Source organism: Poecile atricapillus, chromosome 20 (assembly GCF_030490865.1).
Source record: "Poecile atricapillus isolate bPoeAtr1 chromosome 20, bPoeAtr1.hap1, whole genome shotgun sequence".
NCBI classification, from domain to species: domain Eukaryota; kingdom Metazoa; phylum Chordata; class Aves; order Passeriformes; family Paridae; genus Poecile; species Poecile atricapillus.
The window spans coordinates 8,964,113-8,990,305 of NC_081268.1; the positions used below are offsets into that span (position 1 = coordinate 8,964,113).

Here is a 26,193-nt window from a genome sequence, read left to right on the forward strand (position 1 = left end):
GCCTGCTTGTCCCCACCCCACCTCACAGCAGCTTTTTTTTGTTCCCTCTCCTCACTTACGGGGCTGACACTAACAGCAAAACCCCAGCTGGATGTTGTAGCTGCTTGGGAAAGGCCAGGTTGCCTGGTAAAATTATAAAAATCTGTCCTAATCAAAACCTGAGAGTGTGTTCAGTTTTTACCCTTCAGAAGCTGCCTCTGAAATTCTGCAGTAGCTTCTGTGTGAATTTCTCAGTGTGGTAAAGTTGTGTGTACCTACTCAGGGCAAGGACAAACACGTCCTGTATGTCCTCATGTAGGAAATACACAAATTAAAGGACACAAATTAATTCCTAACAAGACTAATAAAATATGTTATACCATCTAAGATGATGGGACAGTCTGATTGGCCTGAAAAAGACATAATTCAAAAGATCAAATCCAGCAGAACTACCCTGGCATAAAACTGGCCTGGGAGGAGGCAGGTGAGCTCTGCTATCAGGAGCTTGCATGAAACTCATCAAGGGCCCCAAAATAATTTTCTGGCTGATCATCTAAAGGCAGCAGTTTGAAATAAGAGCTTATCACAGGCTTTGACCATGAGAGATAAATGTATATTTACATCTCTGCTGTGTGGCTGTCTGATCCTCCCAGGTGCTATGATAACAATGTGAATTAATTGGCACTAAAGGGGCACCAGTGGCCTTTCCTTCAGATAATTTCTCGTGGATGATTTCTGCTGCCTCTGGGCTCCCCTGCAGCCCTTTGCAGCCTCCTGTCCATGAGACAGCCAGAGCTGGCTCATGCCAGGTTCCCCCAGCTCAGAAAGGGCTGGAAGCACCTGTGAGAACCGAGCAGAATGAAACAAGAAGTGCAGGGGAGCTTGCTTGTTTCTGTAGTGCTTGAAGCAGCCTGGCTTGGGCAGGAATGTGTCTGTGCTGAGCTCTGAGTCCTCACCAGGAGCTGGGAGCAGATGCCTGTGGAGAACAGAGCAATGTGCTGGACAAAGAGACAAAGCAGGAAACACATCATGGGTGTCCTGCCGAAATATGCAGTGTGTTCCCTTCCTTTACCCTCGTGAAAACAGAAAATGCCCTGCTGAGGTTTTCCCTTCCCCTTCTGGGTCAAGCTCAGCACCCAGCTTTTCAAAATCTTCCCTTCTGGGGACTTCCAATCGTCAGAAATATCTGAACCTTCCTGTAACGCTGTGGGGATGTCTGCAGAGAGGAAGAAACCCTAAGGCATCTCTGCCTGCTTTGCATTTTGGCTCCAGTTCCAAAATTACAAGCCAGCTTTCACAGACTTAAGCTGAAAGGGAAAGTAGAAGAGTAAACAAAACACAAGACTTTCCTTGGGATAAAGTGACAGCTTTGGTTTTAGCTTCTCCTAAAACTGGAAACCATCTCTTCCAAATGCCCCAGGGGCATTCACGAAAGTCCTTTTCCATCTGCTTTCATGCTCAGACCTCAAAGACACGGCTGCTCCTGCAGGGAGAGGGAAATAACCATCGTTTTAAATGCTATTTTCATTTTTTTTCTTAACATTTTTCGTTTCTCTAACATTTTGCCACGCTTTCATTTGATTTCCTCCCCTCAGTACCTGTCTGCTCGTAGCAAGCTTTTACTCACACCCCCTTCCCCAGCTCGGAGTGCTGCCAGCATGGCAGAGAGGAGCCTTTGAGAGCAGGAGGAGGTCGGGGGGCTCTTCTGACCGCTCTTGTTTCCCTCCCCAGGAGAGCAGCCCGGCGTTGCTGAGCTCATGGTCTCCGACATTACCCCCGAAAGCTTCAACCTCTCCTGGACAGCCTCCAACGGGGACTTTGACGTCTTTACCCTTGAAATTATTGATTCTAACAGGTTGCTGGAGCCCATGGAGTTCAACCTCTCAGGGGACTCAAGGACTGCTCATATCTCAGGGCTTTCTCCCAGCACTGATTTCATTGTCTACCTCTCCGGGATCTCTGGCGGGTTCCGCACACAGGCAATCAGTGCTGCAGCTACCACAGGTACACAAAACCTACCTCAGCTCTAACTCTGATTTTCTGAACTCTTCCTTACAGGTTGTGCCCCTCCCCTGCCCTCAGCCACCCCACCAGCCCACCCATTTCCCAACCCCCTGCGCCTTCGGAGGAAGACCAGCCGAGGACACTGTGAGCTGTGAATGTTGAGCCACCATCCCACCCAGCAAAGTCAGGCAATCACATCGTGTTGGGACCTCATTCACACAATGAGTTCAAACATTAGGGCTGGGGAAGCCTCTGAGGCAGATGAGAAGCAAAGCAAATATCCCCAAAACCAAGCAGGAGATGATTCCTTATGCTCAGTTTCCATCCTGCGTGTGTATCTGCCCCACAGCACAGAGCAGATGCAGTTTATTTCAGATAAGCTGATTTTTAGACACAGATTTACCCTGATTCTCCCAAAAGATGTCAGGCACGTTTCAGGCTGTGCCAGCACAATCCTGCAAGGCACGTTCACCACTGAAATTCAGCTTTAATTATTCAGGTTGTGTTGGGTGAGAGATTGAAAAGCCCATTTGAGTTGGTGTCAGAGAGTGGAACAGGCAGGAGTTGAGTTGTTGGCTCGTTGCACATTTCAAGGTTTTACAGCTGGCAGAAAAGACAGGGAAGTCAAATGTTCAGGATGAGAGTGGGGAGTGAGGACTGGACTACAGAAACAGAACAGTGTTCTTGTAGGCAGATAATGGCTCATGTTGTGATTGTTAAACACCTCCACCAAATTTTGTCCCTCTAGGAAAAGTTTCCGTAGTGATTTGTCATAGGAATGAAGTAATGTGGTCAGTGAAAGTAAAATATCAAACCTCAGCTATCAGACAATATAATATCAGTTTCCAGCAGCAGCACACTCTGAATATCCTCATTTGGTGATGGGTGGCAGGGTCAGGGTGACAGCAGGGGTATGGGAAACAGGGAAACATAAGGCTGGGTGACCCTTGTGACCTGTAAATTCAAACTTCTCTATTAATTTATTTTATTGCTCTGGCTTTTAATAACTGTGATACATTTCCATTTGTTTTTCTTCCTGTAGTACAGGAACTTCTCCTTAGCAAACTCAGTGTACCAAAAGCTACCTCAGACAGCCTGTCACTCTCCTGGGAGGCACAGGACAAGGCCTTTGACCATTTTATTCTGGAAGTCAGGAACTCTGACTTCCCCTTGGACTCCCTGGTGCTCACGGTGCCGGGGGAATCCCGGCACTCTGTAGTGACCAACCTCAAAGCTGCCACTAATTACACAGTCCAGCTCCATGGGGTAATTGATGGGCAAGGTGGGCAGACCTTGACAGCCATGGCAACCACAGGTATTTCACTGTTTCACCTTCCAGGTTTGCTTTTTATTCTACTTTCTCTTGCTGTCCACTGAACTGCTATAAAGTGTGGCTCCAACTCATCGTCGTTCCCTTGAGGAATTACAGGGAGATCACCACGAGGGGAGGCTGAAATGCACTGAGAGGGCTTGGGAAAAGATCCAAGGCAATGGAAAAGGCTGAAAAAGTGTCCCCAGCATTAAGAGAGTCAGTAGTAAACCGTGATGGTTTCCTTATATATACACACTCCTCTGCAAGTTCAGTGTATATATAATTGCCTTGCTCCCGATGCTTGATGTGTTTCACTCAGCATCTTTGCACCTGATCTTGAATGAAGTTGTTCATCCCACCCTCCCTTGCTTTGCTGGGGGTGGGAGAGAGGCCTCCATGTGGTTCTCAGCCTGGAGAGGCTCCTGCATGTCAGTTTTGTCCTCCTCAAACCCAAATGTCTCCCAAGGCATTTGCATCTCTGGTGGGCGTTTCGTGCCGCATGTGAAATGACCAACCCAAACTGCATGGAGTGGTCTGACCACCTTCTGCTGGCTCTGATACCTTCTCTGCCCAGGATTTTCCTGTTGTCAGCACAGAGCAGGGCTCAAAAACCAAATTCCCCTTTTCTTGGTGGCCAGCCCACCACTCTGTTCCGTGCACTGCTCCCTTTGAGTCTCCAGGGCCTGTCTTGTTTTCCCGTGGTGGTGGTGGTGGTGGTGATTCCAGGATGGCAGGAGATCACTAAGGCTTGCCTGAGGATGTGATTCCAGCTGATTTTGCATGCAGCATTCCCGGGAGTCAGGCTGTCATGATGGGAATGTGCCTGATGCAGGTGGCATGTGAAGGAATGCCAGGACGAGGTTGGAAAGGCTCAGTTTGTTCTCTCTGAGCTGCATGTGGGGCTGAGGGCTCCGTTCTCCTGGGTTTTCCATCCAAGCCTGTTTGCTTTGTGGATATTTTCTCATCTCCTTGCCTGTCTTCAAGAGCACCACGGTGGCACTTTCTGTGCTGGCCATGAAAGCATCCATGGTCACTGGTTGAGAGCATGACATCTGTGCCATCTGTGTCCTTAATCGGGGCCACTTCCATTCACCTCTTCCCAAACAATCCCAGAGAAAATCCAGGTGGATTATTATTTAAAAGTCTTGCAATGAGGGATGGGGACTAAAAGTTGGAACATCTTGCAGCAGTTTTGTTTTAGCAGAGAAAAAGATTTCACTCTTTCGCCACTCTCTGTCAGTGGGATGCCTCTCTCTGACTTTTCTCCCAGCATGGATCACTTCTCCATCGTTATTTTTCTGTGTCTCACTGGCTGCATTTCCCAAGGTGTTCTTGGTTCCTACTCAATTGGCAACATCAAAAATAGATGACCAGCCCAGAGAGCAAACACAGGATCCTCTGACCCTCTGACTGTTGGGTTGTGTTTGTTCTCTCTCTGGGCTTTAATGAAACTTTAATGATTTTGTGTGAAAAGTTTGAAAGAGAATGGGTAAGGAGCTCTCCCTCTCCTGAAGGACAAGTTGCTGTCCTGGCAGGGCAGAGATGTGAATTTTAATTTCCTCCAGCAGAAAAGGAAAGTCTTTGCTTCTTAAGGAGGTGCCCTGACCACTGAACAGTCAGGAAGGAGAGCAAGAGCAGAGCTGTGGGGTTTATTGTTAATTAGGCATTCTCTGATTGTGCCTAATCAGAGGATGAGGATGAGGAACACCTTATCTGTGGAGTCCAGGGAGGTTTTGGCCTGAGATTAGTGCTGAGATAATCCCTGTTAGGCCTGAAATCCCTCACAAACCTCAGTGTCCAAAAATAGTAGTATCTACAACTCCAGGCAACAGAAACACCAAACAGAACCTGGATTGTGATTTCAAGGATTCCTGCCTGAATCCTACTTTCCTTATTTTGGAATTGCTGTAGGTCTGTGTTCCCATCAGATTCCCAGTGTGGAATTCCCCCAGTTTGTATGTGTGTGTTGTTGGTGCTTCTCTAAACCACACCCACATCTCATTAGGCAAGCTGAGTTTATTTAAGAATATTTAATGAAAAATTATGAATTAAAATTCAGCACTAATTTCAGTGGCTTCTTTCCAAAACCTGAGAAAATAGCTCTTGTAATGCTGCTTTTTAAAACAAATTTTATTTTATTTTGGTTTGTTTTGTTTGATTTTGTTTTATTTTATATTTATTATATTTTGTTTTTTACTTTATTTTACTTTATGATATTTTATACTTTATATATTTTTTATTTTACGTTATTTTACTTTATTTTACTTTAATTTATTTTATTTTAATTTTTACTTCATTTTTTTATTTTATTTTACTTTATTTTATTTTATTTTATTTTATTTTATTTTATTTTATTTTATTTTATTTATTTTATTTTATTTTATTTTATTTTATTTTATTTTATTTTATTTTATTTTATTTTATTTTATTTTATTTTATTTTATTTTATTTTATTTTATATTTTACTTTATTTTATTTTATTTTACTTTATTTTATTTTATTTTATTTTATTTTATTTTATTTTATTTTATTTTACTTTATTTTATTTTACTTTATTTTATTTTTTATTTTATTTATTTTATTTTACTTTATTTTATTTTATTTTATTTTATTTTATTTTATTTTATTTTATTTTATTTTATTTTATTTTATTTTATTTTATTTTATTTTACTTTACTTTATTTTATTTTATTTTATTTTATTTTACTTTATTTTATTTTACTTTATTTTACTTTATTTTATTTTATTTTATTTTATTTTATTTTATTTTATTTTACTTTAAATTTTATTTTACTTTATTTTTATTTTACTTTATTTTATCCAACCACAACAAAACAACACTAAAACATTATTTTTTGAGCACCTACAACCCCCCTCTGCTGACTCCCCCACCCCTTGGAGCAAAGCCACCTTTGAAAGTTCACCAATGTTCCTTTCTCCCCAGAGGCTGAGCCACAGCTGGGCACCCTCACCCTCCCAAACGTTCCCCCCGCCAGCTTCAACCTGTCCTGGAGCAGCCGGGATTCCCTGCAGGGCCGGGAGCTGGGCCCCAGTGCCCCCCCTGCCCATGGCACCCCCAGCACAGGGCTCCTCACACAGCCCCTCGCTGCCCTTGGCACCACAGGTACCTGCTCCCACATTTGGAGCCCCTTTCTTGCCTCAGGGAAATGCCAAAGAGGCTCTGGCCGGCAGCAGTGGGTTTGTTTAAAGTTTGGTGCAAGGAGGGGTCAGGACAGGGATGCTGAACCTATAAAAAGCTCCTAGGAGCAGGATTAGGTTAAAGGGAGTTAAAAGGATGGGGCTCTGAGCAAGCTGGGATAGTGGAAGGTGTCCCTGCTGGAACTGGATGAGTCTAAGGTCCTTTCCAACACAAATTATTCTGTGATTCCATGATTCTGTCATTAAGACCCCTCTGGAGCCTTTCTCCCATGTCTAATAATCTTTTATAACTCCTGAAGTTTGAGGGAGAAATTTGCCTGATGCTCAGCAGTTCATCAGACAGGACTGGCTCGTGGAACACCTCCTGTCCCAGGATGTTTCCTTCCAGACACCCACCCAAAATGTGAATCTTGGGCATTGCTGGATTAGAAGCAAACAAGATGCAAAAATATCTCTAGAATGAGTACACAAATGTGTACTCAAAACCCTAAAATATTATTACATTAGAACTTCCAATTCCTAACTCTTCAGAGGGGAATTTTTATGCCAAGTCCTAACAAAATCCATTTCAGCATTTGTGAAATGTCAAAAGCAAACCCAAAGCCCTTTTCAGGAGAAGGTTCTGCCTTTAACTAAGTGGTGTTTTCTGAAGTGAGTGGAATTTTGAGTGTTTGGAAGATTGGTTGGATCAGCTCCTGAGCCAAGGTTGGACAAATACTGTGGAGAAATTCAAGCAGTGCCTGGGATCCAGGATCAAAGCCAGGGCTTAGAAGAGCCACCTGATCTTCCCATTTGATTTGTCAGATTTTGAGTGAGCAAAACACACTGAGAATCTTGTGAAACTTTGGCTCTTTTTTACTGCTGAGACTTAGTGGATAAATTGTGAAACATTTTCCACATCTTTTCATTTTGACAAATGTCACACTGATGTGAAAAAGGACCCCTCAGTGGAACCTCTGTCAGCAGAGCACAGCAGCAGCTGTTTTGCACTGGCTGTGACCCTGAGTGATTAATGTTCCTGTTCTGGCACCTCTGACCCCTCCAGCACCCAAAACTAAAGCTGGAGATGTGAAATATTTCATGTGAAATAGCTCAAGAAGCAAAATACAGGAGTTGTGAATGCCCAAAGAGAGGCTTGTCCCTAAAGCACTGATGCTGGAGAGAAGTAAAAAGAAATGCAAACTTTATGTGTAGCATTTCTAAAGCAGTTTTGGGTATAAGTTCCTCAGAGTGCAAGGGCAGAGCAGCAATGTGCTCACACAGGGAGCTTGGGAGGGTTTCAGTGGAGCTTGTGAGAGGAGGTGCTGAGAAATCTTTGAGGAAAATTCAAACCTGAACTCCATTGAAAATCCTCATCTTGTGATCCTGGCTCTCCAATCCACACTAGGGGGAAAAATGTGATTTTTGTTGGGTGGAGTCTGTGACACTTTCTAACTTGCAATGTTTTCAATGTTTTTCACTTTTTTTTTTTCTTTTTTTTTTTTTTTTTTTTGTGTGTGTGTGTTTTTGCACCTTCCCTTCTTTTAGAGGCCATGCCCCCACTGGAAAACCTAACAGTGTCTGATATGAACCCCTATGGGTTCACAGTGTCCTGGATGGCATCCGAGAATGCCTTTGACAACTTTCTAGTAGTCGTGGTGGACTCTGGCAAGCTGCTGGACCCACAGGAGTTCCTCCTTTCGGGAGCCCAGAGAGAACTGAAGCTTAAAGGCCTAATTACTGGCATTGGCTATGAGGTTTTGCTTTCTGGGTTTGCCAAGGGGCACCAAACAAAGCCCCTGAGCGCTCTGGCTGTTACAGGTATTTCAATGTGAGCAAATTGTTCCCTTTTCCACCCTTTTCTTCTCTCGCTTTCCTTCTCGCGCCGAAGACGTTTCGTGCAAACCTTGGCTTTTGCATCCTTCTCTGCATCGTGGCTCCACGTAACTCCTCGTGACTGATGGGTTCACAGGTGGAATTCTGCTCCCTTTAACTTGATGTTTGCCCTCTGAGGGATCCTGTGGAGGAGCATGTGGGGGGCTGAGGGGTGAAAGTTCCTCGTGGTCTTGCAGGTACCTCTAACAGAGTCTTGAGGGAAGAATGGCTGCATGCAGAGCTCGTCTCCTTAACAGCTGGGCACATCAGCATTCTCCAACAGCATCGTTCTCCCACCTTCCAGCCATCAGGACCTTCAGGAAGAGCCATGGACTTCTTCCCATGGCCTCCTCTCACTCCCTCTCCATGGGGGTTCCACCCACAGTGGGATCATTGCCAGCCCAAAGCTGGCACCTCTCTCCTCAAAGCAGCTCGTGCTTCCGACCACATCCGAGCACATCCGAGCACATCCGAGCACATCCGAGCTGCTGCTTTCCAGCAGCACCTGAGCTTCCTTGGGAAATCACTGCAGGCTGGTTCCACAGCCCCAGAACCATCAGCTCTCATCTGCACATTCCTGTCTGGGCAGCTGGGGGAGATCTGGTGGGAGCTGTGAGAGGAAACAAACAGGAATGGCTGTGTGTGGAGGGAAGGATTGCATTTGGTGGGAGGTTTGAGAGGAAACAAACAGGAATGGCTGTGTGTGGAGGGAAGGATTGCATTTGGTGGGAGGTTTGAGAGGAAATAAACAGGAATGGCTGTGTGTGGAAGGAGGGATTGCACTGGGGGTGCTGTAGGACACAACCACTCCAGTAGCATTTCTCTAGGTGAGGATGCCTGACCATACTGAGTTAGAGGTGTTTTGCAGGTAATTAATAACTTACAGCCCTTGGGACCCTTTTGAATGGGTTCATTAACCAAAGGCAGCAGCTCTTGCATTTAGATTGGAGGGTGCTGTTTAAGAGAGGAATTTTCATGATTCCCCTTTGCTGTTTAAGAGCACAGTAAAGGATTCATCAGATCAGAAGCATCACAGATGCCAGAAGTGCATGAAATAAGGGACTTGCATGGAGAAAAAGAATTTTCAGTGGCTTCTATGTTGTCCTCCTAGCAGAGGGAGGCCTGACAATGTTCCAGACACGTAGTTCTGTAACAAGAGCTTGTTTTTATTTGCCATAAAGGTGTCCCACAGGTAGGGAGGGAGAAATGCCCAGGAAACTCACCTTTAGCATGTGTAACTCTGCATGTGGGAGACAAACCTGTGTGTCCATGCAGTGGTTTGCTGTTCAAGAGTGAAAGTTGGAATGGGGCTGCACACACTCACATTTATCCTGTTCTGTATAACACTAATATTTATTATTTTATTTTTTTTTTAATAGCTGGCAGATTGTTCCCCTTGCTTTGAACTGTGGTCGGATTCTTGCAGTGTGCTATAGCCAGACCTCAGGCAGCTCTCTGATCAACTGATTAAAAAATCATTTCTTTTCCCCACTGCTATCTTCTCCTTTTTTAGAAGCAGAACCCGAGGTGGACAACCTCCTGGTTTCAGACGCGACTCCAGATGGATTCCGTCTCTCCTGGACTGCGGATGACGGGGTTTTCAACAGTTTTGTTCTAAAAATCAGGGACACCAAAAGGAAATCTGACCCCCTGGAGCTGATAGTGCCAGGCCATGAGCGCACCCAGGATATCACAGGGCTGAAAGAGGGCACTGAATATGAGATTGAGCTCTATGGAATTAGCAGTGGACAACGCTCCCAGCCCGTAAACGCAGTAGCATCCACAGGTATTGTCTTTGCAGTGGGAAAAGTCTGACATTCCCTGTTCCTTTCAGCAGCTCCTTTCCACAGCCAGCTCCTGCTGTTCCAGAGGTGGCCTGGACTGTCTCCTGCATGTCCCTTGCCCAAGGCACTGGTTCAGTGTGGTGTGGTGATTTTGTGGTTATATTTGTAATCAGTCTCAGCTCCCCAAGCTTCATCACTGTCTATTTAATGTGGTTTAATTGAATTACTTTAATGATCAGGAATTAAGCAGCAGAGTGTGGCAATTAAAACACTGTCTTTGAGAGCCAAGAAATACTGTCTGTGCATCAGCCTTTTCCAGTGATTTTCAGTGACTAATTACATCTCAGCCTAGAGGAGGCACTTGCCAGCCAGCACCCAGGAAAAGGGCAGCAACAACTCAGTGCTGGATCAGCTCCTCCTGAAGCAGCCTCAGAGCCCTCACCCTCCACCCTGCTGCCTGTGGGGCTCAGCTGCAAGCACAGAAAGGCCCCAGCTCTGCCATCAAACCCCTGCAAAAAGGATCCAGGCCACCCTCAGGCTCCCCCAGACACCTCCAGGGAGCAGAACATTGATCAGCAGCCCCCCCTGACCAGGCTCCTGTGTGTTGGGTGCTAAAGGAGAGGGATGTTTCAAGTCCTCTGTGCTTGTTAGCAGCACATCCCCATCCTCACTGACTCCCAGGGTATTTATGGGAAGCCACTGAGAGTTATCATTTTCCTCATGACTGCATCCCAGGGAGATTTAGCACATGTCACCTACTGCAATAGCCCAAGAGATGTTTGTCAGCTGTAAATAGCCCATGAATAATAACAGAGCCACAAAAACCCAGCTAAATAATTTGGGCTGCAGGTTACACCACACTGGGTGGGTGGCTGCCAAGGCAGCCAACAGATTTCTTTTTTAGGAGTGGATTATTGCACAAACATATGGATATTTATAGCATTTCCAGTGTGGTTGTGAGGAAATATTTCTACCCTTGAAGAGGGAATTTATCCACTGCTGTTCTCAGAGTTGGAGTCTCTTAGAAATTTATCAGTAAAATCTCAGTTGAGGTGCAATTTAACTCTCACTGGGAGACCACAACACATCTATGGCCCAATTAATATCCTTGTGGGAAGTGTGAGTCTCGTGCTGCTCCTCTCCTGTTCTTCCAGTGTTTTTCTGTCACTCTGTGACAGCATTTTTTTACCTGAGATGATGGTGAAACACTTCACATGCTCGTGGTGTGTGTGATAAACACAACCTGCTGCTTCCTGTTGACAGAGAAGAAAGTCAGGGACCATCCTCCTCTAGTCTGCTAGGAATGAAAGAACAATTAGCAGAAAAAGAAATCTCTAAAAAAAATAGTCTCTCTCCAGTACCATGGGTGTTTTAGCAGCCTCTCAGGAGAGTTCCCTGTCTCTCACACCTCTCTGGGGATGATGCAGGAGGATGAAGATAATTTACTTGTGCCTGCCCAACAGATGATCTGAGGTTCTCTGTGAGTGCCAGGTCAGGAGCACGCTGGCTGCTTTCTATGCCTGCTTAATTCTGGCTTTCAGGAGCCCAAGAAGATGATTTCATTCCCTTCTGTTTCATTTCCCTCTCTCCCATCTCTGGGACTCATTCCAGGACTGATGCTCTGATGGTCCAGTATATTTCTTACCAGGTTGTCTCCCAGGAAAGCTGCACTCTGGGCTGTGGAAAACTCACATCAAAGCTCTTCTTACTGCTCTTTGTCACACAGCTCACCTGGTGCAGAAAACAAGCCTGAGCCCCATGGAAATGTGCACAGCAGAGTCCAAGTGGGATGGACTGGGGATTTTATTTTCTGGGAAAGGCTGAAATTCTCCATGTGTATGAAAACCAAGTGCTGCTCCATCTCTTTGATCTCCAAAATCACCACTGCCCTTTTTCCAGCCACTCAGGCCACCTATAATGTGAAGCAAAACCAATGTGGTCTTTTATTTTTCTCTCTTTCCCACATTTTCTTTATTTTCTCCAATTTCCTTCAGCCTGTACTCATATCAGCAGCCATGTAGCTTTCCCAACCCCACCTTGCTTCCTTCCTTATCTGTAATTCTTCCTTTGTCCACATGAGCAAACCCCACCAACACAACACTTCAAGTGAGCTCCAGAGACATAATTTACATTTCTCTTCAGAGCTCAGTTGTTTTTCATTCCTTGCCTTTCAGTTGATTTAGAGCCCTGCTGCTTTGGGGACACATGGAACAAACAGCCTCTGACTCCTTTCCCACAGGCACGTTCCTTCCAAGCTATTTCAAGCCCAGTCCTGAATTTTTTTCCCTCCTCTTTCCCCCTTCCCCTGCCCTCTGCCTGTCTCCAGTGTTTTTCATGTGGCTGATGTTTGGGATCTTTCCTCTCTGTACCAAGGGCCTGCTCTGTGTGTGCTGTTTATCTTTTAATACCTCAGGGTTGTTTTGGATACAGCCAGAAAGGCTGGAAAGGTTGGAAGTGGGATGCTCTGTGTAAACCTGGAGGTGGCAGCTCTCTTTACCACATCCTCCCAAATCCATTTCCATGCTTGTTCTGCAGGATCTTTATTGAGCCTCCAACTGGAACGTTTCAGATACATGTTGGGTTTAAGTTTGGGTTATTTCTGGTAAAATTTGGGTTTCATTTCAGCTTACTGATTTAATTTACATGAGCAAGTGCAGTGCTCAGGTTTGGACAGGGAAAAGGCTGAGTTTTATGACAAAGTGGAGCCACAGGCGCCTTCCTTCCTCATGGTGGTTGTACTTGGATGTTCTCTGGATGGATCTGTTTGACAGAAAAATCATGGGCTCAGAGAGAGAGTCCAGGAGGAAAATCTTGTTCCCTCTGGTTTGAAGCTGACAGAAGTTCCAGGAGTGAATCCTCGAGAGGAGCCTTGATGGACTCCCACACCTGAGTCCAGGTCTCCTTGGAGCATCCTGCATTGGGAACTTTAAACTCAGGAAGAGACATCTGCCTGTGGCTGTCATTGCTGTGTGTCACAGAGGGACCCAGTGGAAGGTCTAAAAATCCTCCAAGTGAAACTGGGATAGAAAAAAAAAAATCTTAAATACAGCATCCCATGGGCAGCAGAATGTCATTTATGTGCTTTTCTACAGCACTGAAATCTCTGTTATTTCTATATGTAGCTGTACATTGGGTATTTTTAACCTATGCAATACTTGAGTGGTCCTGAAAAAAATGGAAAATTTGGATTGAATAGGTTGTTGCTGTAATAAAACCCTTCAGTTTGTACCCCTGCATTAATGTTCAGGGCAGAGCACTGACAGCACCAGCTCGTGGCTTAGGGTGATCAATCAGTTTTCCAGCACTAAGGACTGATAACCAAATTATTTACCTTTTCTTTGTGTGTGGTGTGTTCTCTGTTCTCCCCTGACAGTGGTTGGCTCTCCCAAGGGAATTTCTTTCTCTGACATCACGGAAAATGCTGCCACAGTCAGCTGGATCCCCCCTCGCTCCCGCGTGGAAAACTTCCGCATCTCCTACGTCCCCATCACAGGAGGTGAGCAGGGACAGGGGGTGGCAGGGGGGACAGGAAGGCTTTGCTGGGCTGCCATCCCCAATTTCAGTGCATCCCCCAGGTGATCTTGCCCAGATCATCTCTTTTTGTCCTTCAGGAATGAGGGTGTGCAGCCAACCTTTGTCAGGACACCGTGTCCACATCCCGTGTCCACATCCCGTGGGCAGGGCTTGGAAGGCGGCTCAGAGGGGGATGCTGGAGTGTTTGTACTCCTCACAAGTCTCTGCTGACCCTCCTCAGAGAGGTTTAGTTTCCAAACTGCCTTCATGAGCTGAGCACACTGGAAAAGATGGCCCTTGGGAGTAGCAATCATAATCCATGGTTATAATAAAGTTCCAAGGCAGTGATTTACTCGGTGCTCCCCAACGTTGTCTCACTCTGGGGTTTGGTGTTCAACTTCAAAAAACTTCCAGATTTTTAACCTAATTTAGGGACTTCTCTGAAGGGAAACAGCTGAAGAACAAACAGTAAAGACATCAGCACCAAAACAAGTCCTGCTGTTGCCTGAGACAAGGAAAGATTCAGATCTTTAGACAATATAGCCTGGAAGCACATGTGCAGCTTTAAATGTAGTGGTCTCACAGAAGAAAAAGAATCCAGTCATAAAGTTAGGCACTTGTCTGAGTGCTTTCCTGGAATAAACCCAGAATCTGGAGTAAATATGGGTGCTAAGTCCTCAGCCACACACAGAGCACCTTTTAAAATAACATGTACTACATCTTTATTCTAAATGGGGGGGGTAAAGGAGAATCTTCCAGCCCTCACCATGAACAAGGCAGATCTAAACTGCAAGTCCTGTCCTCAAGGTGTTTGAAACTGGGGTTTCTGCTTACACCTTGTCTGGGAAATGGTATTTTTCTGGACAGAAATCACAGAATGGTTTGCACAGGAAGGGACCTTAAAGCTGTTCTCATTCCAGCTCCCTGTCGCAATCAGGGACACCTTCCACTAAAAATGTTATTTTCTTCTTACTGAATACAAACCAGGGATTTAGATTTAGGTGTTATGGCAATGATGTTTGACACCAGTGATTGTAACTAACTGGGTAAAATTCATCTCCTGCTGCAGAAACACATCCATGGTGGCCTTAATGTCTTTAAAAACACCCTTCAAGCACTTCCTGGGGGATTGTGTCTCATCCCTTGGCATTTGGCCTCATCCTAGGTACTCCAAATGTTGTCACAGTCGAAGGGAGCAAGACAAGGACCAAGCTGGTGAAGTTGGTCCCAGGTGTGGACTACAATGTCAGCATCATCTCTGTGAAAGGCTTTGAAGAAAGCGAGCCCGTCTCTGGCACCCTGAAAACAGGTAATGGAATAAAAGCAGGAAATTGCAGCTTTTTACATGGATCCCCTGGGCTGCAGGAGATACTCAGCCCAGAGCTGAGCTGCAAACCCACCAAGATCCCATTTTTGCTGCCCACACAAACTGTAGGAAGTTCTTTTTCCCACTCCTCCTTTGTCTTTGCATTTTACATGAGAATTAAACTTGTAAAATTTGGTCAGGCTCCCATTTGCTAAATGCTAAACCTGTGAGACTGAGACAATTAATGTGTTTACAGTTCTAATTCATCAGAAAAAAAACCCAGAAGTTTTGTTCTCTTTTTAATTAATGCAGTTTTTGAGATGAGGAGGGAAAGGGCCAGCTCAGCTGAGCAGTTCAGCTCAGTTTCTGCTGTGGACTTCACATGTCCCAGGTTCCAGAATGTTCTAAGCATAAAAACATTCTCTCCTGATTTTTTCTTCAATATTCTCTCCATATTTTTCTCAGTATTCTGTCTCCTGATTTTTTCTTTAAATATCCCTGCAGGAAATGAGGGTTCCCCCTGCTCCTGCTGACCCCTCCCTGTGTTCCTTTTGGGGGCTAACAAATTCAGAGAGCTGAGGCAAAGAACAAGGTGATGAGTATTGGAGAATGACAGGAGATTTAGAACCCATTCCAGCTGCTCTGGAGGCAAAGATCCATCTTAATTCAGGGAGAGCATAAACCTGTGTGAAAAATAGAGTCCTGTGAGGAGGCAAGGCAGGACGTGGGGGGATTTTGGATGCCTGGCTGGCTGCAGGATTGGTCTGTTCCAAAGAAGCTGCTGGAAGGTCACAGTGACCATCAGCTGCCGTCACTTTGGTTATTTTTCCCAGCTCTGTCTCCTGAATTTGCTCTAAAAAACAGCCCAGACTTGAGGGTGTTGAGAGAAATGTGTCAGCTTTGACAGAGCTGTTGAGATCGATGGTATCAAGAGTGATCTGAGAACATGCTTAGTTCTGCTTCTTCCCAGAATTTCATCTCTTCCAGCACTGACCTCCCTTTCCAGTGGAGGTTTTTGGTGTCTCTTCATAGGCACTGATTTCTTTCCTGCAGAAATCCAACATTCCAAAGGGAGTCATAAAAGCTGCACTGAGTTTTGGGCATTTTCTCTCATGGATTTACAGCAGAGCGTTGCACAGAGCTGAGAGAGTTTGTCAAATTCCTTCAATCTGGTTTTCTTCCAGCTCTGGACAGCCCATCAGGCCTGGTAGTGGTGAACATCACAGACTCTGAGGCTCTGGCAACCTGGCAGCCAGCAATTGCTGCTGTGGATAACTACGTGGTGTCCTACTCCTCTGAGGAAGGTGAGAGGAGTTGGGAATGGGCTGGGGAGCTGAAGGGTTAAAGCTCTCAAGAGGTGCTCGTTGTAACTCCAGGAAAATCACAGAATATCCAGAATTATCCATTAGGATGGGAGGGACCCCCAGGATCAGCCAGCCCAGCTCCCAGCCCTGCCCAGACCCCCCAACATCCCACCCTGGGCATCCCTGGAGCTCTGGCAGCCTCGGGGCTGTTATTTGGAGGAGAGGCTTTGCTGGAAGCATCTAAAAATTGACTTTTTACTTCAGCACTCTCCATTCAGCCATGAACAGAGATTCCTGGGGAGCAGAGGCGCTGTTATAATTCCTGTGAACACTAGAGAGAGCTCACACTTTTAGAGAAAAGGCTCTGGTGTAACCCAGACCCAGCAGAGGTGTCAGCACAAGCTTGGGATTTTATTATTTTGCACTTGCGCCAGGTAGAGATAAAATAAATCAGTGAGTGGAGCACGGAGCTGAGCACACCACGAGGTGTCTGAATGACATCAACACCTCCTTTCTCCTGTGCTTTGTTCCCAGAGCCAGAAGTGACCCAGATGGTCTCGGGGAACACGGTGGAGTACGACCTGAAGGGTCTCCAGCCGGCCACCGAGTACACGCTGAGCATCCACGCGCAGAAGGACGCGCAGAGGAGCGAGAGCCTCTCCACCCACTTCACCACAGGTGCCACCCCACAGCTGCCATCCCTTCCAGTCCCACCTGCTCTGTGCTCCTCTGCTGTTCTGTTCACTGGGAACCTCAATTTCCGTGGTGTTTGCACCAGCCTGGTGTGGCTGCTCAGGTGGTTTTGTGTCGCCAGTTCTGCAGGTTCTCACACACAGCTGAGCAGGAGCTCTAACCTGGGGCTGCTCTTGGCTGCTGAAGGTGCCCACTTGGCTTCATAATCCTGCTTTTCCATGGACATCCATAAAATCAGGGATGTTTCTCATTTTCCTGGTTTGGCTTGTCCCAGGGTGTTAATTAGGGAGCCACAACAATCCAGTTCTATAATCTCAGAGGGGAGGGAAGCTGGAGCTTGGAGCCAGACCAAGCAGAAGTTTTCCTATTCTAAAATGGTTTCCTATTCTAAAAAGGTTTCCTATTCTAAAAAGGTTTCCTATTCTAAAAAGGTCTCCTATTCTAAAAATGTCTCCTATTCTAAAAATGTCTCCCATTCTAAAAAGGTCTCCTGTTCTAAAAGGGTTTCCTATTCTAAAAAGTTTTCCTACTTTAAAAAAAGCATCATTGGAACCAAAGTTTTACTTCCTGGGAATAAGTAAATTCCAGTCTGTCTTCTTGTGAGAAGTAATGAAATGCACAATTTTGTCTCAAAAGCCATTTCAGTGCAACTGCTCATAAAATAAAGTGCCTGGAACAAGCCAATATTTTAACTTAGATAAAGCTAACACCTTTATTTTAAACTACAATGGGAAAATGAATTCTTAACCACAAAATTTAGGTGGAAGTGCTATTTCAGATTTCTCCGGTGAGGAGGTTTGTTTTCCTGGCTTGTTTAAATCTATGGCCCTCAAGACAACCTGTGGAATTATCTTTGTGTGGATGTGATGGTAATTGCTGTGGTGGCTCCTGCAGGGCTGGATGCTCCCAGGGATTTGAGTGCTGCTGAGGTGCAGTCAGAAGCTGCTGTGATAAACTGGAGGCCTCCCCGTGCTCCAGTCACTGGATATCTCCTCATCTATGAATCCATCGATGGCAGCGTCAAGGTAAATAAATCACAGGGGCTGTGCCTCAAATCTGGGCAGTGGAGATGCTCTGAAGTGTCCAGCAATGCAATATAATCTGCTTTAATTTAAACAATTTAAATAATTTAAACAATTTAAACAATTTAATTTAAACAATTTAATTTAAACAATTTAATTTAAACAATTTAATTCAAACAATTTAAAAATACTAACTGCCCCTTTCGTTAATGTGGACTTCACATGTCCCAGGTTCCAGACTGTTCTAAGCATAAAAACATCCTCTCCTGATTTTTTCTTCGATATTCTCTCAATATTTTTCTCAGTATTCTGTCTCCTGATTTTTGATTTAAATATCCCTGCAGGAAATGAGGGTCCCCTCTTTCAGTGCTAGACTGAGTACAGATGCCTTTAAAACCTGTTAAGGGACTTTCTTACATTATACCCTGAAACAGAAGCTCCATTGCAGCCTGAAGTTTGCCTTTCCACAATATCAATTAAATTACAAACATTTTCCTTCATTCCAGACCTCAATCATGGAATGAACTCACACCCCCAAAGGAGTGATTCCCTTTTCTAATCTCAGGGGAATCCCTGTGCAAAGGGCTAAGGAAGAATGAACTGCCTGTGGAAGTGCCTCTTCTTCTCCTATAATTTTATTTTGTTTCTACATAATTAGATTGCACTAAATGCTTAAATACAAATATGGGGAATCCCAGCAAAACTAAAATTTTGGATGCCCACCCTGGCACATCAGGAAAAGTTCTGATTTTCAGGAAGACAAATTCCCCAAGCACATTGAAAATCAGTCTTCCAATGTTACAGCAAAACAGCCTTTTGAAGCCTGGAGTGCAACTTTTACTTCTCCTAAAGGACGAGTTTCACAGTTTTTTATGAATTTCACAGTCTGTATGTTCAGGGCATGTAAACATTTATGCTGCCTCGCTTTTGAACCCCCCAGCTTGTACATTATGATGGCAAACACTCATTTCCAGGCAGGCTTTACTGAACTTTGAAAGATTAGCTTGGTAAAAACCTTAGAAGAGTAGTTTTATATTCATTAATCTAGATGGTTAGAGACACCATCAATAATTATGACAAAAAAAATAATGTGACAGACTAAAATATGTAACAATTCTGGTCATTATGATTTATCTCTCTGAGATTTCCCTGTATTATTTCTTTTCTCTGTAGGAAGTCATCCTAGACCGTGGGACAAGTTCCTACAGCCTGGCAGAGCTGAGCCCCTCCACGCAGTACACGGTGAAACTGCAGGCCCTGAGTGGGGCCCTGAGGAGCAAAATGATCCAGACCATCTTCACCACCAGTAAGGACATTAGAACACAGCTGAAATAATCCAATTTACTGCTCTTGGGGCAGAGCTGAGCTCTGCTGTGAGGACACAGAGCCCACACAAGGTTTTAATCCATCCCCAGATCTGTTCTCCCTTGGCAGGATGAAATTCCAATATCCATCCACGTCACCCTCACAGGCTTTTCTCTGGTGAAACATCCTGCCTTCCCCATGTGGAATATCAGCAGGAATTCTTTAAAATCCAGCTGGCACCTTAATTTCCTCCTGTATTGATCCAAATGAGCTGGGAAAACAAATCAGAGTTTGGAGCTGAAATGAAGCAAACCACAAAGGCACACGTGGATCAGTGCTGGGGGTGAGGAGATGGATTTCTGGGCAGGTTTCTCTCCTCTCTCTGAGATGGGCTGTCTCAAAACCCCTCTGCACATCAGCTCCAGCCCGACAGGACATCTCTGCAAGGATAAATTGGCTTCTCTGAAGGTCACTTCACAGCTGACTTTAAAAAAAAAGAATTTGTTCAGTATTAGCTGTGACACTTTGCCTGTCATTTGTCTCACTTTTCCCAGTTTTCAGCCTTTCAGGCCCATCAGGACCTTCAATCATTCCCACTCCTCCTCCTGCTGCTGGCACCAACTCCAGCCCAAGGACTGCCAGAAGTCCCCCAGCCCCAAGGCTGTCCTGTCACTGATGGTACAGGGCAGCAGGAGCTCCACCAGCACATCCAGAAATAGGAGATTAATTAAATCTGGGTGTATTTAATGATGTTTGGCAAATTGACCATGAGCAGGGACTGTCCAGGTGCCTCCAGCCATGTGAACAGTGTCAGACTCATTCAGGCAGAGGCTTAAGGCTGGCTGTAACTCTAAAAATACATTTGTGTCTGTTCAGGGACAGGGAAACACTGAAGGAACCCCCTGTCACATTTCTCCAAATCCCAAAGCTGATGGCAGGGGAGATTTAGGTTCAATATCAGGAAAAATTTCTTCATGGGAAGAGTTGTGAAGAATTGGAATAGGCAGTGTTGGAGTCACCATCCCTGGAAGGGCTCAAAAAACCTGTGCAGGTGGCACTTGGGGACATGGTGGTGAGAGTGATGGTGGGACTGTGTTAATGGTTGGACTTGATCTTAAAGGTCTTTTCCAGCCTTAACAATGCCAGGATTCTGTGAAATTCTCTGGGGCTGAAGCACAGGCAGGGATGTGCAACGCTGGCAAGGGCCAGCAGCCACTCTGAGAAGTTACAGGTAAAAACTACCTGGAACAGCATTTAATTGGCTGAAAAAGTTAATGACCTGAGTGAATAAAAAGAAAAAAAAGCAAAGCTTTTTTGGGGGGATTAGAAATTGTTCTGGCTGCAATGATTTTACTGTCTTGTTGTCAGAAAGAAAAGCTTAACAACATTTCCCTGTAGTTTCAACTGCTGCTGTTTGCTTTGTTTGTTAGAAGTGTACCTTTATAGCACATTTAATATTGTCCTTGCTAGCAAAACGCTCCCAATTAATTTATTTCTGATTGAAGTCCTGTCTTTGTATTTTCCCCCTCCCTTTTCACATGATCAGAGTTTGGTAGATCTGTTTTTCCCCGAAGTTGCTGTAACAGAGCTCCTGAATTTCAGTCTAGCTGGAGGATGCACTCCCATCCTAGCAGGGAGTAATTATCTCACATTCCCAGCATTTCCAGGAGGGTTAGACAGATGTGAAAAAGCACATTCAAAAGAAGAATTCACCTCATCAGCTGCATCCTGTGGATGTTCTGTATGCAGGATGCAATTATAAACCTGTTCCTGGGATCTGTAGCTGCCCCTCCAGGGATTTTCCTGACTCATTGCATTCGGCACATTCCTTGTAACTGCTGATTTCCTAAGGGACGCTTTCTCTTCCCTGTCTGTGCAGCTGGGCTCCTCTATCCCTACCCCAAGGACTGCTCCCAGGCCCTGCTGAATGGAGAAGCCACCTCTGGGCTCTACACAATTTACCTGAATGGGGACAAGGCTCAGCCTCTGCAAGTGTTCTGTGACATGGGCGAGGACGGGGGCGGATGGATCGTGAGTATGGGGACAGCTCATCCCACCCCTGCCCCTCCCAGCCATCCTCACAGTGCTGCTGTCACAGTAGGGCTGCCTTGTCTATAGATCTGGGGAGTTTTATCCTGGGGAGGACACTCCAGTGCCCAGGACAGGGCTGTTTCTGGAGCTGGAGGAGAGAGAGGTGTCTCCAAAGGATGGGTCACAGCCCTGGTTTCAGCCCTGGTCCCTCCCCGCTGCTGTAAGGGCTGCTGAAATGACCATATTGGATAACAAATATTCTAAATTATCAGCAAGGAGAGGGGAGGGTGAACTGACTCTGAATGAGAGAGGGAGGGAGGTTAAAGCACAGCCCAGGGGAGGCATTTGCTCAGCAGCCATGGGGTGCAGTGGCTTCCAGAGCCACTGTGCAAGAGGACACATCCCACCCAGACAACAAGAGAATGGCAGTAAAATGCCACATCTCCACACTGACATCCCCAAATTTGAGCATGTCACAGGGACCCCGGGCACAGAAAGGCAGGAGGAGCTGGAGGAATGCTCTTAGCTGGGAGATGAGAGGATGGAGAAACCCTTGGATGAGACATCCAGAACTTCAGGATGGGTTTAAAAGGACAGAGAGCAGGAACTGAGAGGCCACATCATGCAGAGAACCCAACAGAGAAATTGGAGACTTAAAAAGCCACATGGAGCATCCAACAGCCTGGGTGCAGCTCAGTCCTTGCAGTGATTCTCTGCTGGGAGGGGTGAAGGCAGGGCAGGAGCAACACTGAGCTCTGTGTGTGTAAAAGCTTTTTCCCTCTGGCCAAGGTGGTCTGTCCATAACATTTCTTGTTTTTAGGTGTTCCTGAGGCGTCAGAATGGAAAGCAAGATTTCTACAAGAACTGGAATACTTATGTGGCAGGGTTTGGAGATCCTAAGGATGAATTCTGGATAGGTAAGATAGATAAGAATTTGTATTTTTGGAAAAAAAAAATAAATAAAAATAACAAACCACAAACACAGCCCAAAAGCCCAGGAGCCACTTAGAGGCCTCTATTTAGCTGGCAGGAGTATTTGTAAAGGAAAACAGGAGAAAAGGAGCCGGGGACACTCTCTGTGAGGGAGGCTGGAATGGGCAGGCCCAGCCACTCCCTCCAGCTGCAGTTCAGGCCATGCTGGGGTCACCAAATGCACCCACCCGATGCTCACCGGGCTCTGGGAGAAATCAGAGCTGGGCTGGGGAGCAGATTCTGCCTCCTGGGACACCCCAGCAGCAAAGGCTGACGATCCAGAGAGGAAAAGCAGGACAAGTAGAAGTTATAAACTCACATTTTGATATAATAAAAGTAAAACCTCCATATTTTCAAAGGTTGAGCTATGTTTTTCTGGGAAAGTTTTTTTTTTTTTCTGTGTTTTTTTGGGAAACTTTTTGGGAACTTTTTGGGAACTTTTCTCTCTCAAGGACTGTTGTGTAAATAAGATTTTAGTTCTCAAAACAATGACACAGATGTTCTGAGAGTTTCTTTCTCTTGTTCCACCCATGGGGTGAGAGAGGTGTTGTTCCTTGTACCAATCAGGTTAACCTGTATGGGAACACCTTATAAAAAGGGTTGAAAACCCTGAAATAAATGCTTTTACCTCCTTAGAAATAAAACCTCTGCTGATGTAACATTGAACCCTCATTCCCACTTCGTGTCCCCTAGCGACAGGAATGTGTTTCAGCTTTGTGCCTTGGGAAAAGCCACGGAGCTCCAAACAGACGCGTGAAGAACACAGAGAATATAGAAAAGAAATAAAAAAGCCAAAAAAAAAAAATCATTCTCCATCGAGACAAAACATCCCTTTCCACCCACAGGTCTGGAGAACCTGCACAAAATCACTTCTCAGGGCCAGTACGAGCTGAGGGTGGACCTGAGGGACAAGGGGGACGTGGCCTACGCGGTGTACGACCGCTTCAGCGTGGGCGACGCCAAGAGCCGCTACCGCCTGCGCGTGGACGGCTACAGCGGCACGGCGGGTGAGAACAAAAACTGCCTTTTCTTCCCTCAAATTCCCTATTTCCTCCCTCTGTAGGAGACCTTTTCTAGGGACGGTCTGAGACACGGCAAAGACCTCTATAATCGAGTTAGGGGTTAGGAGTTTATTTCAGGGCGTGGGATAGAGAGAGAAGGAACCTGCTATGAGCCAGCAGACAGAGCTCAAAGCGGGCTCGGAGGGAACAATACAAAATGGGGTAAAATATGAATACATGAGTTTAAGACTTAAGATTGCTGAGAAACAGAGTAACAGAACAGAAGTGAGAGAGCCAGGGAAAAAGAGCAGTAAGAGTGTAGAAAGAGTGAGGCAAGAGGGTTAAAGAGCGTAGCAAGAGAAAGACCAAGAGAGACTAAGAGAACCAAGAGAGCCAAGAGAGCAAACTCTCTTTTACAATTACTTATATAACCTATACATATGAATATTCCATTCCTTTACTAACCAATCTTTCTAAGTATACTAATACAGTAACATTTGTGTGCAACCTATAGAAATTGATATTTTTGCATATTTTTACTTATCTCAGGGTCCTTCAGACCTTTCCTTAGAAGGCTGGGAAGAGGGGTCTCAGCTTGGTTTTATTGCAGGAAAGAATGTGTTCTGGCACACCAGCCCGGTTTCTTTGAATTATTCAAACCGTGCTATCATTTGTATTTCTTCCTTAGCCTTTCTGGCTACAGAGTCATATTTATAATTTCTTTCTAATTCTACCTTCCCAACACTTTCCCTCCTCCTCCTCCAGCTCAAGGCAGCTGTGTGAATATTGCAGGTCAGCAGGTGCCTCTCCCATGTGAGGAGTTTGGAAATCAAAGGTGTTGATGTGTTTTGTGTTTTGGTGTTGTATTTTATGGCCTGCTTGAGGCAGGATTGGAACAAGTGTATTAAACCACAATATATCGAATTTAGCCAATCTCAGCTGTCATTTATACAGCCAATAATAGCCTGGCACAGCTTCTTTTCCTGTCAGTAGAATTTGCAGCAAAGCCCCGCTTTGTAATGTGATTTATAATTTTCCTGAACAAATCATCTGCCTTTTGCAATCATACAGGGGCGAACCCTGCAGCCCTTGGCGAGTCCTCTTCAGGTCTCCAAAGGATTAAGAGATAAATCCAGTTTAACAACGTCTTAAAAGGAGATAATTTCACACTGCTGGGTGCATAAACCAGAGCAGAGGTGTGGGTGTGGGCTTTTACGCAGACTACAGAGATACAAAGGAAATGCAGCAGCAGAATTAATGTCTATTTAATTTAGATGGGATATTGGGCAGGAATTGTTCCCTGGCAGGGTGGGCAGGCCCTGGCACAGGGTGCCCAGAGCAGCTGGGGCTGCCCCTGGATCCCTGGCAGTGCCCAAGGCTGGGCTGGACAGGGCTGGGAGCAGCCTGGGATGGTGGGAGGTGTCCCTGCCATGGCAGGGGTGGGATGGGATGAGCTTTAAGGTCCCTTCCAGCCCCCAACCTTTCCATGATTCTGTGGTTTAAGGCAAATTCTCTGGTGCAGAGTAGTAGTAGCTGCTACCTTGAGTAGGATTCAGTCAGTGTGGAGACTCCTTTGGTCTCAATTCCTTCCTCGTGAGCATCTCTTTGGTCTTGGCTTGTCCACACTGTAAAATCCAGCTTTCAGCAAGAAATGCAGAAACTGAGCTGCATGAAAAAACCCATTTCATATACTGGGGATTACAGACCACCTGAAAAAACATTTTGACCTGCCTGCAATAACAAAAATTGTGCTTTTCCTTCTGTATTAAAACAATTTTTAAAAATCTTGATGCAGGCAGGTCTTGATGGCACAGTCCAAATATTTTCTGGAGAATGGGCACACCCATGAAATGTAAACCAGGAAAACCACTGAGCTTGTTCTTTCTTTTGTCCCCCCCATCCAGGTGACTCCATGACCTACCACAACGGGAGATCCTTCTCCACCTTTGACAAGGACCACGACTCTGCCATCACCAACTGTGCTCTGTCATACAAAGGAGCTTTCTGGTACAAGAACTGTCACCGAGTCAACCTGATGGGCAGATATGGTGACAACAGCCACAGTCAGGTGAGTTTGGCTCTGAAGGCTTCTCTCTGTGAGAGGAAGGGGAATTGCAGCTATGGGGTTTTTTCTGATGGTTCAGCCAGCAAAAAAATCACAGCATGCCCTCCTCCCACTCTCCATAGGGAAATGTACGGGCAGTCGCTCTCAAAACAAGAATTTAATATCAGCTGCTGAAATCTTTTTGGCTTTGTCTGATTTTCCAAGGGAATATCCCAAGTGTGCAGGGAATAATTGCTGTTTTCAACGTGTGAAACAAAAATGTTCTTCCTGCCACGAAGGCCAGGCAAGGAGGGAACAGCTCTGAGGGACAGAGCTTTAACAAGACCAAGCTCCAGGAGCTGCACCTGGTTTAGGACAAGCCCTGGGATCAATCCAGGCTGGGATGAGCAGATGGAGCAGCCCTGGGAGAGGGAGCAAGCTTTGGGGTGAGCTCAGTGTGGCCTTGCAGAACCTGAAGGGGCTCCAGGAAAGATGGAGAGAGACAAATGACAAGGGATGGAGGGACAGGACAAGGGGGAATGGCTTCAAACTGACAGAGAACAGGTTTAGATGGGATATTGGGAAGAAATCCTTCCCTGGGAAGGTGGGCAGGCCCTGGCACAGGGTGCCTCTGGATCCCTGGCAGTGTCCAAGGCCAGTCTGGATCACCCTGGGGTAGTGGAAGCTGTCCCTGCCCACACCAGGGGTGGAACAAGATGATCTTTAAAGGCTCTTCCAGCCCAATCCATTGTGAGTTTCCAGGATTCTGTGGCCTCATGTGAGTGAGTTTGTACAGGTTGGACATTCCACAGCCCCTGTGCTCCCCAAAGCTCCTCCACTTCATGGTGCCCAAATCAGAAACACCCCCAGTCCAAAGCAGGGCCAACAAGTGCAAGTGTGACCTCCCACC

General features: G+C 45.6%; 1 protein-coding gene across 3 annotated transcripts in view; it reads left to right on the forward strand.

The window, feature by feature from the left end:
- The window catches only part of TNC (tenascin C), a 64,372-nt gene that overhangs the window by 38,025 nt on the left and 154 nt on the right, over window positions 1-26,193 (forward strand). The window contains exons 12-25 of one of the 3 annotated variants that reach the window (XM_058853421.1): window positions 1,711-1,983; window positions 3,026-3,298; window positions 7,982-8,254; window positions 9,822-10,094; window positions 13,466-13,588; window positions 14,771-14,914; window positions 16,096-16,215; window positions 16,750-16,893; window positions 17,803-17,933; window positions 19,104-19,236; window positions 21,115-21,266; window positions 22,087-22,183; window positions 23,084-23,245; window positions 25,144-25,307. In XM_058853421.1, the coding sequence (XP_058709404.1) occupies window positions 1,711-1,983; window positions 3,026-3,298; window positions 7,982-8,254; window positions 9,822-10,094; window positions 13,466-13,588; window positions 14,771-14,914; window positions 16,096-16,215; window positions 16,750-16,893; window positions 17,803-17,933; window positions 19,104-19,236; window positions 21,115-21,266; window positions 22,087-22,183; window positions 23,084-23,245; window positions 25,144-25,307 (2,462 nt within the window). The remainder of the gene's footprint in view (window positions 1-1,710; window positions 1,984-3,025; window positions 3,299-7,981; window positions 8,255-9,821; window positions 10,095-13,465; window positions 13,589-14,770; window positions 14,915-16,095; window positions 16,216-16,749; window positions 16,894-17,802; window positions 17,934-19,103; window positions 19,237-21,114; window positions 21,267-22,086; window positions 22,184-23,083; window positions 23,246-25,143; window positions 25,308-26,193) is intronic. The other 2 variants (XM_058853419.1, XM_058853420.1) reach the window with 2 other exon arrangements.